General features: G+C 41.6%; 1 protein-coding gene across 1 annotated transcript in view; it reads left to right on the forward strand.

Moving 5' to 3' along the window:
- znf148 (zinc finger protein 148) overlaps window positions 1-7,639 on the forward strand; it is a 30,812-nt gene extending 23,173 nt beyond the window's left edge. Inside the window, exon 8 of the mRNA XM_080752461.1 lies at window positions 1,087-7,639. Coding sequence (XP_080608587.1) covers window positions 1,087-2,730 — 1,644 coding nt within the window. The 3' untranslated portion in view covers window positions 2,731-7,639. The remainder of the gene's footprint in view (window positions 1-1,086) is intronic.
- Window positions 7,640-16,007: the final 8,368 nt, after the last annotated feature.

Genomic DNA, 16,007 nt, shown 5'->3' on the forward strand with positions numbered 1-16,007 from the left:
GTGTCCTGGCCGATCTGGCGCACCAACCAATGAAATCAATGCAAGACCGAGGAGGGGTGGGTCTAACTGTTGAAAATCAACAGAAACAGTGGAGGGAGGGGTGGCTCACCAGAGTTCTTAATTGCTCCCTTTGAACTTCAAAAGGGTTCTGAACTGCAGTCAGGGATTGAGCCTTACAAGTGTCAGTGATTCTCTCTAATCAATGAAACATCAAAGACAACAACCTGTTTGGTGCCTGTCATAGAGGGGAGGGGGGGGGGGGGGGGGGTTGTGTACACAAGTCAAACTCAACCCCTCCCACCAGATGTCTTATGATTTGGAATTTCAAATTTTAAATCCCCTCCCCTTTGAAATCTCTTACAATGGGGACAATGTCAGACTCAAGCTCCAGCACAGAGTCTGAAATCAGGCTAATAACACAATGCAGTACAGGGTTACATCTGTGCTCTGTTGCTTATCAAACAGATTTTAGATTTTTTTGGGAGGACATTTTGGAAAACCTTTGTAGCTTTTAGGAAAATGTCACTTAACTCTCAAATACCTGGAACGCGCCCGAATCGCGTTAGAGTTGAACCACTTTAACCATTATTTTATGCTTTAACTATTGAAAAATAGCAGATATACAAGCTCACTGCGCTGCGAGCTTGTAGATCTGCTATTTTTGAAAAATCATGAAAATGTGTGCAAGTCTTTGAATATCTTTGACCCGATCTTTGACCCGACTTCTAAATCCTTCCTCTAAATCAGCTGTTCTCAAACTTTTTCATGTCAAGGACCCCAAAATTACATTTATTCGGCCGCAGACCCCCATCTCAAAATATGTTGTTCCAGGGACCCCCCAGAAGCAGAGATTTGAGTTACAAAAGTCTGCTTTGAAAGATTTGCACACATTTTCACATCTTTTCAAAAATAACAGATCTACAAGCGAGTGCCGCGCTGTGAGCTTGTATATCTGCTATTTTTCACTGGTTAAAGCATTCAATAATTCTAGGCCTAAATGGGTTAATACATGGTGACGCCAGGTTGAAAGTGGTTCAGCTGCTACAGTAGAAGCCATGTTCTGTTTTTTGTGCCTTATTTCCACAGTACTTCTCCAGAACAGACCGGGTTTTAAAGCACAGGCGGATGTGCCATGAGAACAGGGAGAGGAAGGCCCACAAGGCAGCCGCCAAAGCTGCGCCTCTGCGTGACGCAGAACCTCTTGGCCTTTCCTTTCCTGCCAAAGAGTGCTCGCTGCCCAAGAAGAAACGTCAGAAGTGCTTGGATAAGTCGCACAGCTCCGCTGCGTCCGCTGCTGCCCGAACCCAAGAACACGCAGGTGCCGTCGTCGGCACGCAGGAGAAAGAGGAACAGAGACGATGTCTACCTCTCTACGCCGTCTCCTCCAAAGTCAAACATGAATATGTGATCGCAGGCTACTCTGTGGAGCTTCCCGAGGACTCGTCCAGAAGCTCCCCTCTGGGGGAGGCGTCCCCCGAAGGGGAGGCGTCCCCCGAAGAGGTTCCTCCTCCCAAGCTGCTCCTGAAGAAGGTCCCCAAGAGGAGTGTGAAAAAGGCTTTGGAGCAGCCGCCTCCCAGCCTGTCCCCGCTGTCTTCCTTTGAGGAGAGCAACAAGGTCACCAGGTACACCTTTGAGATTGTGGACAAACCAGGAGGCCTTCTTGATGCAATAGAGTGCAACACTGAACTGGAGCCCGTGGAAACCCTTCAAACCAAACCAGCACCCTGCAGCACAAACTACGATGACGCCATGCAGTTCCTCAAGAAGAAACGCTATCTTCAAGCTGCCATGGCCAACAACAACAGCCGGGATTATTCCATCTCCTCTCAGCCTTCTGTTGCGCAAACAGTGGTGTCGACCGTCATCGACGAGACGGTCCCCGCCACCATCCTGGAGCCCCAGCCACTCGCCGCGGAAATCAAGGCGACGCACGACAAGAACGTGCTGCCAGACGAGGTTCTTCAGACTCTGCTGGACCACTACTCCAACAAGGCTAACGGACAGCAGGACATCTCCTTCAGCGTGGCCGACACGGAGGTGACTTCCAGCATCTCCATAAACTCCTCCGATGTGTCGGACGGCAGCCCCGTGGAGAGCCTGGGAGGTTCCAGCGCCCAGCCTCAGCCACCCGCTGAGAAAGCCAGTCTGCTGCACGAGTACTCCAAGTTCCTCCAGCAGGCCCTGGAGAGGACCAGCCAGAACGACAGCTTCCTGAGCACCCAGAGCCTCAACCTGGCGTCTGCTGAGAGTCCCACCCTGGCCGGGCAGCCCCTCTTCTCCACGGAGAAACAGTTCCCCTCTCCCAGCAGGTTCAAATCAGGGATGAGCTCTCCGCTGAGGTCCACCCTAGAAAAACCTCACTTTGGACTTCTGGTGGGGGACTCTCAACACTCCTTTTCTTTCTCGGGCGACGAGGCCAACACGCCCTCTGCCGTGTCCCCGAGCGACGAGGACTTTCTGGAGGAGGTCTCCCCCTCCAAAAAGTCTGACTCTTCCTCGCAGGGTTTGGTTCAGACTTTTCAAATCAGCACCTTTGATCAGAACTTCAGATCACACTTCCAGGCGACGCGGTCTGGAGCGTCTTCTCAGTTCACTGTTGCCAACGGACAGGTTAGTCTGCGAGGAGGACACGCCACAGACTTCTCAGAGTTCCCCCTGGTCACCGTCTCAGAGACCAGGTCTCAGCTCAGCTCTTCTCCAGATGTCTCGTCTAGCCAAACGTTTGGCTGAGAGAAACCTTTCATTCCATCTGTAAAATCATTTCAATGGCACTTTATATCCTAACATCCTCGGTTCTGCCAAATCTGCTAAAGAATTGGACATCATCGCTGTCGGGCAGAAACCTTGTATCTCCGTATTTCACTTTCTTTGTTTAATTTAATAAATTAACGCCCTATTTGTGTACAAGAGGGTCACGCAAAAGTTATATAGTCAATCTACAAGCTCACAACGCGTGGTGGTGACTTTGTAGGTTTTGAAGACTTTTAAATGTTAAAGTGGTTAAATGTGTCAATGTTTAACCAATGAAAATGATTAACAAGCGCCTGTGACTAAACAACTACAGTGGACCCATTGAAACACAGTTAAAAAACTACAGTGGAGCCATTGAAACACAGTTAAAAAACTACAGTGGACCCATTGAAACACAGTTAAAAAACTACAGTGGATCCATTGAAACACAGTTAAACAACTACAGTGGACCCATTGAAACACAGTTAAACAACTACAGTGGACCCATTGAAACACAGTTAAAAAACTACAGTGGACCCATTGAAACACAGTTAAACAACTACAGTGGACCCATTGAAACACAGTTAAATAACTACAGTGGACCCATTGAAACACAGTTAATGTATTTCCATTTCTTAAAAAGCAACAGTTTTGGTCATACAAGGTTTCCACCCGACATTTAGGAAATGTGTTACCATTTCTTCCTTCGCTGATCATTTCGTCTTTACAAAATGGGCGATACTGGAAATGGAAAAGGCATAAGTACAGTACACCCCCTCAAAACAAGAAAGGAAAGTAAAGGAGATTTGAATGATGCATGGGTATGTTACCACGGTATAGCACCATTCAAAGTAGAATGTATATTGAAAGATTTGTGACCAAAAGGCCTAAGGCAGTGGATGTTGTGGAATATTCACTTGTATTATTGCCACAAATAATTTGTATCTCAGTGTTGTCTCTACTATTGTCAATCATTTTGCCTCACGGTCGCTTGCACAAAAACTATTTCTGATTCTAGCTGCTTGATGTGTAAAATAATAACGTATGCCCCTTTGTTGTCAGCTACCTCCCCCTGTTAGTTCTCTGATCAAGTAAACAAATAACCCAATATATACCCCCCCCCCCCACCCACCCACTCACTCACTCTCTCACACACACACGCACTTATATCAAATGATGGCCTGTTGAAACTAAATCATAATGAGTAAATGACTATTGATTATTTGTCTTAATTTAAAGTCACTTTATTTGCTGTCACCTGAAACAGGTGTCATCACAAGATAAACTGGGTGAATGATTGTTTACCTCTGGTATCGACCCAGCAGAACTGTGGTGTGAAGCAGCTCCTATATGCGTGCGTGCGTGCGTGCGTGCGTGCGTGTGTGCGGCTGTGAGCTGACACCACAGCTACAGGGCAGTGCTCTGGATAAAGAGAGACATAGAAACCAGAATACTTTCCATTGATATGAATTTGCTTCATAGTTCATACCAATGTTTGCCATTGAGGAAAAGAAAATTTAGACAAAATACTTTTATTGTAATTTATTTGTCTTTTTTTCCTTTTGGCCTTATCATTTGTGGCCTTTGTGGCTGGAATTACAGCCAGACTTGTAAAAGTAAAACAAGTCTTAGACTATCCTATTCTTCTTTAAAGAACTGATCTAGGTCTATTGAAAATACCCTATAGCCTCAGATTTTTGGAGTTTGAGCTTTATCTAAAAAGAAATATCAAATTTGTAGTTGTGAAATTGTACTTAAAGTTTGTTGCATGCATGCACTTAATGGCACGATGGCGCTTAATTCCCAACCAGAATAACCAGCTCTAATGGACATCTTATTACAAGACACTGAACTTAACAAAAATGTGTGTATGCAACTGTCCTAAAAGGAAACAATCTTTTGTAATGTCCGTGTAAACATCGTCTCTGTACAGAAATTGTCAATTAAGCTAATACAACTTGACAATTTTGAATGAAGTGTCATTGATGGCGACTTTCAGTATCATGTAAAACCCTGTCTTATTGAAAGCGTAAAGCCACAAATGCCCCCCCTTCTACTGTATGTATAACTTAACCTGGGGTGATGTCCTTATGTCCTGGAGTTATGTCCTTATGTCCTGGGGTTATGTCCTTATGTCCTTATGTCCTGGGGTTATGTCCTTATGTTCTTATGTCCTGGGGTTATGTCCTTATGTCCTGAGGTTATGTCCTTATGGGTTATGTCCTGAGGTTATGTCCTTATGGGTTATGTCCTGAGGTTATGTCCTTATGGGTTATGTCCTGAGGTTATGTCCTTATGGGTTATGTCCTGAGGTTATGTCCTTATGGGTTATGTCCTGAGGTTATGTCCTTATGGGTTATGTCCTTATGTCCTGGGGTTATGTCCTTATGTCCTGAGGTTATGTCCTTATGGGTTATGTCCTTATGCCCTGGGGTGATGTACTTACTTATTATAACTCTATGGTTAGGTGTCTCTGCACCAGTCATTTAATGTCCCTGCTTTGTAACTGGTTTAATTGGAACACACAAACAACGTTGAAGGCGACGCATTGTGTTGTTTTTTTATGGTTACATTGTGAATTATAGTGGGGGAGAAATGCTTTTCTAGTTTACTTAATCGTACGTGTGTGCCTTTTTAATATTTCCAGTCATTCCTATATTATATCTTTCTTTCTGATAAGTCAATGGATACAGACCTAATAATTCCACTTGCACATTATTAGCACATTGTATAAGCTATGAAATGATCCAGACTGTAATCAGTTATTAGGGTAGGATTGATCCAATGACAACTTAACCACTTTAAACCTATATTATACTTAATTGACCCAAGTCCCTCAGGGCTCTTTACTAGGCCTCCTCCTTTTTTGTGTCTATGCACCAAATCTCTTTGGGGAAAATAGCAGATCTATTATATTAATGAATATAATAAGGAATTTGCCTTTTTAAATCCTGACTAATGTGGAGAGAAACTGATGCTCACATTGTTCCACCAGTTCCCACCTATGAGCAGCACGTAGTACTCAAATATTTTAACCAAAAAAAGCAGCACAAGCGTTTGAAAGTCCATGGAGGACATTCAGATCCATTGACTTCAAGAACCTTTCAGAATCTGCTATCTTTGCAGAATGTTTGCCCCATAATAGGAACGCTAGGGTTCAAGTGGTTAATTATCATTACTCTTATTTTAGAATACTCCAAGACACTGACCTCTTGTGGGAGGAGGCAGGAAATGGCACCAGGGCAAGTCTTTGGTTAGGAAAAAGAGAAGGCATTTAATGAGCTGTCATCTGTGTGTATTTGAGAGCAGTGTCATGTTTAAAGATGTCTATTGTTTTTATCATTATTATTATTATAATTATTATTAATTATTATTATTATATCTGTGTGTATTTGAGAGCAGTATCATGTTTAAAGATGTCTATTGTTTTGATAATCATTTCATATTTACAGCTCAATGGTAAGCCTTGTTTGTTCAGACTTCTACATGGTCTTAATGTAACATGTTAATCTGGCTTTTTCCCATATACTGCCTCAGATTGTGTGTGTGTGTGTGTGTGTGTGTGTGTGTGTGTGTGTGTGTGTGTGTGTGTGTGTGTGTGTGTGTGTGTGTGTGTGTGTGTGTGTGTGTGTGTGTGTGTGTGTGTGTGTGTGTGTGTGTGTGTGTGTGTGTGTGTGTGCAAGTGTAAGTGTGTGTGTGTGCGTGTGACCTTGCTTTTGGTGCTATTGTTCACAAACACTGATTATGTGTACCATCCGTTTAGGGTTAGGGTTAAACCATCCGTTTAGGGTTAGGGTTAAACCATCCGTTTAGGGTTAGGGTTAAACCATCCCTTTAGGTTTGGACATCAAAAGGTTCCTCCCGCTTGTTTTTCCTCGTTACATTTCTACTGACAATCAGGGACAGACAACGTCCCTTTGTTAGGGTTAGGGTTAACCCTAACCCTAACCCTGACAATCAGGGACAGACAACGTCCCTTTGTTAGGGTTAGGGTTAATCCTAACCCTAACCCTGACAATCAGGGACAGACAACGTCCCTTTGTTCTAAAATCCAAACGGCTAATTATTTCCCCTCTGAACATTCCTCTTAGAATGTGTATAAAATGTCCTGCTGTAAATATATTGTATATTTTCACATTGTGCATTTTGTTTTTGTAATGTTCTGAGATTGATATACACTATGTACTGATGTACTGGGTAGATTGATATACACTATGTACTGATGTACTGGGTAGATTGATATACACTATGTACTGATGTACTGGGTAGATTGATATACACTATGTACTGATGTACTGGGTAGATTGATATACACTATGTACTGATGTACTGGGTAGGGCGACTGTAGGCTTGTGCAAGACACTTTCCAGCAGTGGAATGAATGCACATTAATTACAAAAGAACTGTGGGGGGTTGACAACGAATCCACTTCTTAATGTGTGAAGTGTGAATATCTGACATTTGTGTATACAGTATATGACTGCGATTATCAAGAGTAAATTGGTTAATATTTAGTTTCATTTCCTTAAATCTGCAAATTATGAATCCCACCACTGCAGTTCAGCAAACATTGTTTATTGTAGGGCTGGGCAATAGGACTACAAATCAGTATTATCACCATTATTTCAAATTCTTTGCCTCGTTTACAATTAATGAATGATTGTTTAAAAAGAACTATAGGGAAAATATCAGGTCTACAAGCTTGCAAGCTTGTAGTTAGGCTGTTATTATTATTGTATAACAAAGTATGATATACTAATACAGGGTTAAGTGGCTAATCTGAATAATCAATGTTTCATGTTGATTTGTTGATACACTATACACACATATATATATATATATATATATATACATATATATATATATATATATACACACACACACACACACACACACACACACACACACACACACACACACACACACACACACACACACACACACATATATATAGATATACATACAGTATATGGAATTGAAATGAATTATTTGAATAAAAACTATATTATTCTATTAAATGAGCAAGATTGGGTCAGTTATGTAGGTTTTGTGGGTTAATTGCCCAGCCCTAGTTTATCATTTGAGAGTTGTTTGTTGCTCCCCTAATGGTGTGAAATGTTTCTGTGGGCACTCGCTACCTGTTCATACTAAAGCACTTTTCAAAAGCAAAGTGCAAGATGCACATTTATGCTTGGTTAATCGCAATCTTTATTTAATTGGCCAATTCATAATAAGGAAAACAAAAATGTGTTGACAGAAAATCATCCACTTATAGTCTCTGTCGCGCGCGGGGGGGGGGGGGGGGGGGGTACTACCATCACCTGGCCATAAGTGTCCTTGTATAAGCTGGATAGAAAAATAACCTTGTTTTTTGTGTAAAAAAAAAAGAAAGAAAAATGTCTGAATGATGAACTTTTTTGATAAAAACTTTGTTCTATTTTTGAAACAATGTAATGTTGCAGCCCTGATCTGATAATGCGGTCACTATTGCTATCATCACACTGATCCTCCATAGTTTATGATGTGATAATGCGGTCACTATTGCTATCATCACACTGATCCTCCATAGATTATGATGTGATAATGTGGTCACTATTGCTATCATCACACTGATCCTCCATAGATTATGATGTGATAATGTGGTCACTATTGCTATCATCACACTGATCCTCCATAGATTATGATGTGATAATGTGGTCACTATTGCTATCATCACACTGATCCTCCATCCGTCAACCCGTTATGGTCAAGTCTGACTTGATGACTCTGCTATTTTCATATAGTTTTTTGCAGAATTGAACCTCTACTCAGTGAGTAGAGGTAGAGTAGAGAGAGAACCTCTACTCAGTGAGTAGAGGTAGAGTGGGGGGGGGGGGGGGGGGGGGTTGCATGGTCTCCAAGTTTGTCGGTCGTGGAAACCTTTTTTGTTTTGTTTATTTTTTTGTTTTTCTGAATATGTTAATGTGCGGCTTTACATTGTAGCTGATTAATTTTTGGTATAAAAGTAGCCAATTATGATTCGATTTTTGCAATATACTATCATTTGTAAAAGATCTGATTAAAGTTGTTGTTTTGATGTGTGTCATGTCCCTTATAAATAAAATAATTCTCAGTATTTTGGGTCTTTTCAAGAAGTCTTGATAATCCAGGAGTCTTGGGGCTCTATTATGATCCAGGTCTTATGCCTTATTCCTTAACTTCTTTGCCTTTTTTTTTTACTATATAGACATATTTCTTTTAATATTTCAAATAGCTGATCTGCAAGCTCACAACGTGCTGATGTCGATCAGCATTTGAAGTATTTAAAAATGTTTTTCAAAATAGTAAAAAATAGGCAAAGAAGTTAAGGCATAAGGCATAAGACCTGGATCATAATAGAGCCCTTGGTGTGGTACGGTGTGGTAACAGGATAGAGTGGGCAGACTGGCACCTGCTCTTTTTCCCAAAATTACAAAAAAAAAAAAAAATGTTTTAAAATAAAGCATACATTATCAGAACATTAAACATTTGACAATTAAGGTCTAATGTGTCTACAATTGGTACCAAACCTGTATGAGTTGAAGGATAATAATAACATTCTGATAATGTCACTGTGCATGCTCACATCAGATCATGTTTCAGATATATATTTATTGCTTTTTGGACAAAATGGGTAATTTTACATCGAGGTGCCCAAATGTCTCCCCCCCCCCCCCCCCCCCCCCCCCCGCACGCGCACACACACACACGCACGCACGCACGCGCGCACACACACACACACACACACACACAGACACCACGTGTGACAGTCATGGTGCTTGATTTATGGCTTTGTTTTAAGCTGGTTGGTTGTGAGCTTGTAGATCTGCTAGACTCAGACTTTGACGCTGATTGGCTGCCGTCCTGCCAACGTCAGAGCAGGGTGAAGGCTGGCCAAAACCAACACAGCAGAGATGGGATTTATGCTTCTATGAAGTGAGCCGGATCTCTGGGATCCGTTCCTTTCAAAGAGCCGTTCAAAAGACTGGCTCATTTTAGTTACTTTGTAGATTTTGATTATGATTGCAAATCACTTCAACCCTATTAGGCCTATACGTTTTGGCCATATATACATTTCCGCCATTTGAAAATAGCCGATCTACAAGCTCACAAACGCGACGCATTGTGAGCTTGTAGATCGGCTATTTTCAAATGTTTTTTCTACATTTTATGAATTGGAAAACCTGTGAAATGGGACACTTTGCATAATGAGTAGTCTTACTTTAAGTACTAAGTACATTTTGATATAAGTACTCTTACTGGAGTACATTTTAATTCCAAACTTCTACAACACATCTACTTCACTTGTGGCAGAGCACTTCTACACTGCAGTACTGTGGGCGTGTCAGCCGGTCTTTAAGTAGATCATCACTGTTCAATTAGAAAGGAACGGATCCCATCGCCGTTCATTTCAAAGAGCCGTTCAAAAGACTCGATTCGTTCACGAGCGTCCCATCTGTACTTGTTTGAGATCAACATTGAAAACACACCTTGAAGAGACCGGCCTTCCAACCTGCCAGTCTGCTTAATGCTGACCACGTAGCTTTATATCAGAACATAGCTTTATATCAGAACATAGCAGAGGCTTCTGACCACGTAGCTTTATATCAGAACATAGCTTTATATCAGAACATAGCAGAGGCTTCTGGAGAGTTTATGGGAGAACAACAGCCTGCTACTACAGTAACAGGACTGTAAATACAACAACACTATAAACTGCTGTTTCCTAATTGTCCTCCTGACAAGACATGGAATAATCAGTGTTTTATTATTGAAAGTAAGGACGCGTTTCTGTCGCTGCCATCCTCAAGCAGGCAGGTAGGTTACTTTAAACCCTACATGCATCTGTCCTACTACTATTCACCACCATAGACTTGAAATGTTTATTACGTTTAAAATATATTATTTCACTGCATGCATGCATGGTCTCAAAGGCAGTTAAGGCTGTAAGCTACCATGTAGCCTAATATAACTCTAGCCGCAAATTGCAACACTAGATTTTTTATAATCGGATGAATCCGATTATAAAAAAATCTAGAGTTGCAATTTGCGGGTAATATAACTCCATGGTTTTCTTTTTGTTTTGTTGGTAATGATTGCTCAGTCAACACACCTGTCGCCTACTGGATCCGGGTGTCCCTTTATGAGACCACACCTGTGTGACGGTCACGGTGTGACACGGTGTGACTGCCCTCTACCGGACGGTCACGGTGTGACAGTCTATGAGTCACTGTCTGTCACACCGTGACCATCGACTGTCATTTAAAAGTAGCGTATTAATTAGAGGCAGCGACACACCGTCATTTTTCTGCCTTTGTATTTGATATTATGCTTTTGAAACTGATATTAGGCCTATCCTAGATAAAGTACTATGTTCTATCCGTCTGTCTTTCAATGTTATATGAGATACTTAAAGTGTGGTTCCTGTGGAAATAAGCCTCGGCTTTCTAGGATCTCCTTTTAGTTGACCTTGTACCAGTGATTTGTACTGTCATGAAACTGTACTTTTTTCTATTGCAAACTTCTAATAAATTCTTCAATCAATCAATCAATCAATCAATCAATAGGACGAACCGAGGAAGTAGGATATAATCAGATATGTGACTGTAATGCATCATCATAGCCTACTCATTAGAATCTCCCAGACTCCCAATCCACTGCCCTTTAGAATTATAACGGAATCCCAAGAGGGAATCCCCGATTGCTCTCTTTAGTTTAAAGTAGCCACACAAATAAGTTTTAAGCCTACTCAAGTCTTCAAAAGTAAAACATTAGGCCTATGCAGGCCGCCTAGGCTAGACCGTAGGCAACACTTTAGTTTTTATAATATCAATGCATTGCTCTATTGAAATGCAGAACCTTGTAGGCCTACCTACTATTAAACTAACATACAGGCTACTATTCATACTCGGTGGGGACCGCCAGGGGACTTTGAGGGGGTTCCCTATTCACAGAAGTAGTTATTACCAGTAAGACTCCCTAATAGGGAGATAAGCGACCGTCAGGACGCAGCGTGATTTTAGGCCAAAATGTGTAGAAGTGTGGAAAACTGGGTATGTAAAAATCGGCCTGATGGCGGCGCTATATGTACCCCATAGTGTAGGCTATTTTTATTCCACTACAATCTTTTGAAAACAGTTAGATAGCCTACTTTGCAAATTTCGATTATTAGGCTATAAAGGCATACATTAACCACTTCAGCCCTACATTTAGGCCATTTGAAAATGCAAGCTCACAATATTGCTTAATCTGCTCAAATATATATCTACAAATGGTAGGCTACATTTGTGAAATGACTTGACTAATAGGCTACGCTTTCTTTATAGCCTAGTAGCCTACAGCCTACATTTTGATACCAAAACGTCATTACTCAAGCCAAGGCTTACATTTTGAACATGGGATTTCTAAAAGAGTATTTCTACTTTTACTTAAGGAAAACATGCGAGTACTTTTTTCATCACTGACGGCCTTGCTGATCGTGCCTCGATCGGCTTGCTCACTCTCAGTGCGATGCAGCAGCAGAGCAGTTGAGTTCTAACTTCATCTAACTTTCACTATAGGCTACAGTAAGCTGGAATTTTCCTTACTTTATTAACTTAAACTTTTATAATTTATTTTCTTGAAAATACATTGAGCGCAGAGCCCTCATTTTCAATGATGCAGGATTGCAGAAGGCTTATAATTAATATTGAAATAAGAACAGCAGGATAACAAGTAGAATATTGTGAAATGTACATTTGAAAGTTGAATTAAATTCTTTCAGATCTTTTAGGCCTACATTGTCATCCAACAACACATTAAAGTGCTTATAGGCTAGTTACTTAACTAAAGTCCGAGCTGATGTGTACGTTTGATTACGGTCATGACGTCACCGGCTGGCCACGCCCACAACATCGCCCCCTCACTATTTTACCCCTGCCGGCGCCCCTGGCCGCACTACCAGACAAAATCAGCTACCGCCTGATTTGGAGAAACGCCGCACTCTTCTACTGGAAGAACTGAGTGACACTTTAACTATTACCATTAAAAAGACAATGGTTGAGCTATTGAAGCCGATATCAGCCACTTTGGAGGAGATCAAAGCGACGGCGGCCACCCACGCCGTTAAGCTATCTGAAATGGAGACCGCACTGTCCGATCATAGCGATCGCATCACAGAGCTGGAACTAGTCACCTCTCGTCTACAGTGTGACAACGTTGATCTCAAGCTTAAACTACTCGACATTGAGCAAAGAAATCGTCGTTTTAACCTCCGAGTGGTCGGGATCCCCATGGGACTAGAAAAAGGCTCTGACCCGGTCAAGTTCATGGCCGACTTCTTTGTAGAAGCCCTCGGGGACTGCTTCACCAGCCCCCCCATCCTGGACGCCGCGCACCGCATAGGCCCTCCGCGCAAGGAAGGGTCTAAACCACGGGTCTTCATCGTCAGGTTTCATTACCTCCAGGTCAGGACAAAGAGCGTGCCCTGAAGCGCAGAAGAGAGCAACACAAGTTCCGTGGGCATGACATTCTACTGTTCGCCGATGTGCCAGCCAGTGTCGCCAAAAAGCGCGCCGAGTTTGCTACTGTGAAACAGTCTTTTTGGAAAAAAAACGCAAAGGTAATCACACAAGACAACGGCAGCCTGCGGGTGGTCCACGAGGGTCAGAGGTTTGTTTTTGATTGCCCGAAAGCAGCCCAGAAATTCTACGATCAACACTTCCCTGGTGAGGAATAAACTGGCCCTGACCTGCATGCTTTAAGTGGAGTGCAACTTTACGCACGGAGCGCACTACAGTTACAAGAGACTTGGACGGTGTTTTTTTTTTTTTTTTCTCTTTTTTTTCTTTTCCCTCTCACTCTCTCTCTCTCTCTCTTTCTCTCTTTCTCCCTCCCTCCCTCTCTCTCCTCTTCTTTCTTTCTTTCTTTCTTTCTTTCTTTCTTTCTTTCTTTCTTTCTTTTTTCCTTTTTTTCTCCCCCCCTCGTCTTTCTTCCCCTCTGTTTCTCTCTCCCTTTCTCTCTCGCACGCACACACGCGCGCGCGACATGGACGCAAATGGACCTTAATCTTAAACTTACATAATTGGAGCCGGTAAAATCCCATCGGTTTTTGCCACTGAGTGAACTTCACAAACGGACCCGGCTCCACCATATCCATCTTCTATATTCTCACTATCTGGACTTCCTACCTCATACAAGTCACATCCAAGGTATGTCATCCTTGCTCATTGACTATGCGATCATGTTAGCGCGCGCGCACGCACGCACGCACGCACGCACGCACGCACGCACGCACGCACGCACGCACGCACGCACGCACACACACACACACACACACACACACACACACACACACACACACACACACACACACACACACACACACACACACACACACACACACACACACACCGTACGACGCTGAGTGACTGACATGCGCGTCGTGCATGAATGCACACCCACGACACGCAGTTAAAATGGTCACAGTGTAGCCTGCATCCACCTTATAGCTGGATTTAATTCATGCCTAGTCTCAACCAGAGCTAAGATATTATTACTATTATTATTTTCTTTTTTTCTTTTCAATGCACTGGTTTATTACACACACACTTTGTGTACTCCTATTCTTAGCAAGGCATGTCTGAATATGAGTTTTTACCCTGTAATGATCCAGCATATGAATTGTGAGCAATAACGCTTGTCTCTTTTTTTTTTGTTCTGTTGTTTTCCCTTTTCTTTTTTCAATTTTTGCTTTATTTTGCCTTGTTGTATTTTATTCTCCACTTGTTTGACAGAGTGACCCACTCAGGCGCTGCTTGCTTAGGCACAGCAGCTGCCAAAATCTTTAGTTTTATTTTTCTTGCTCTGTCTGTTCAAGTGGGGAACCACGGTCAAATTACTATGCCGTAATTAAATAAACTGAAGTAACTTTGGATACCTTAAGCTACAAAAGGCTATATATGTTTCCTGTTCCCTTTCACATTTTTCCTTTATTTTGGCTATTTATGTTAATGTAACCTAAGTGGATGTAAGAGAACTAATTTAGCTTCAAAATGAAGGTTAAAAATAAAAATAAATAAAAAAGAGAAGAAAAAGGTACTTATAGGGGGAGGAACTAATTTAGCTTCAAAATGAAGGTTAAAAATAAAAATAAATAAAAAAGAGAAGAAAAAGGTACTTATAGGGGGAGGAACAGGGGGGGGGGGGAGAGGGGTGAAAAAATGCCCTTAACCAGTATTGAGTTTAACCAGTACGATTATAGAGTGAACCTGCACATACAACATTATTATGCCTTAATTGAATAAAATTAAGTAAACCTTTAAATATCTGGTGGTCACAACACATCCTTTGCTCTGCTCTGAATCCTTTCTTTGTCTTCCCCCCTTATATTTTTTTTATTTTTTATTTTTTCCTATTGTAATCTAAGATTATGCTAGAGATTTAATTAAAGGGCGTTTAAAAAAGGAAAAAAAAACCCTAAGAGGGATTATTATTATCATTTTCTGAATTGTTCTGCTCCTGTATCTCATGTGATCGCACATGATTATTTCAGTTATTTCTGAAGAGCAGTATATTCCTATATTATTTCAATGACATTTTTGTCCCTTTTTTTTCTTTTTCTCTCGTTCACATTTTCTTTTTCTTTATTTCCCCCTTTACAGTTCACAGGGAATAGTATTAATATTACCATTAGTGGTGTATGTGTGTGTATGTGTACGTGCGTGTATGTGTACGTGTGTGCACATGTATATATGTGTACGCATGTGCGTGTGTGTACACGTGTATGCGGTATACATATATATACATATACTATTATGATTTTCTGTTTCTTTTTGCCTTAAGGTCTAAGTCTATAACTCTATATGTACATAGATAACTTGGGAGCCTCTCCGCATTAGGATAGTCAAATCTTTCACTCAGTCACCCCGGAAGTTAGTAAGAGAGGTGTTTACCTGCAGTTCATCAGGGGGAGGATGAGCATAGGTACTCGGGGTGCACCGGGGGTGGGGGTGGGGGCGGGTTGGATGGAATGTATTTGTACTATTGTTTTGTCTTGTTATTCTATGTACCATGTCAAGTTTGTCTGTTTTTTGTGGGGTTTATTTGGGGGGTGGGCAGGCCCTGGGGGCGGGAGATTGATCATTATTATTTTCTCTGTTCTGTTTTTTGGGTACTATTTTTGCTTTCATAGGTTAAGGTGGTATTTTTCTTTTATTGCTATGGCAGGTCGCATAATATTTAAAACAAACATTAATTTAACTGCTACACACTTTATAAAT

The sequence above is a fragment of the Nannobrachium achirus genome (genome assembly GCF_963921795.1).
Source record: "Nannobrachium achirus genome assembly, chromosome: 22".
Classification (NCBI taxonomy): Eukaryota; Metazoa; Chordata; class Actinopteri; order Myctophiformes; family Myctophidae; genus Nannobrachium; species Nannobrachium achirus.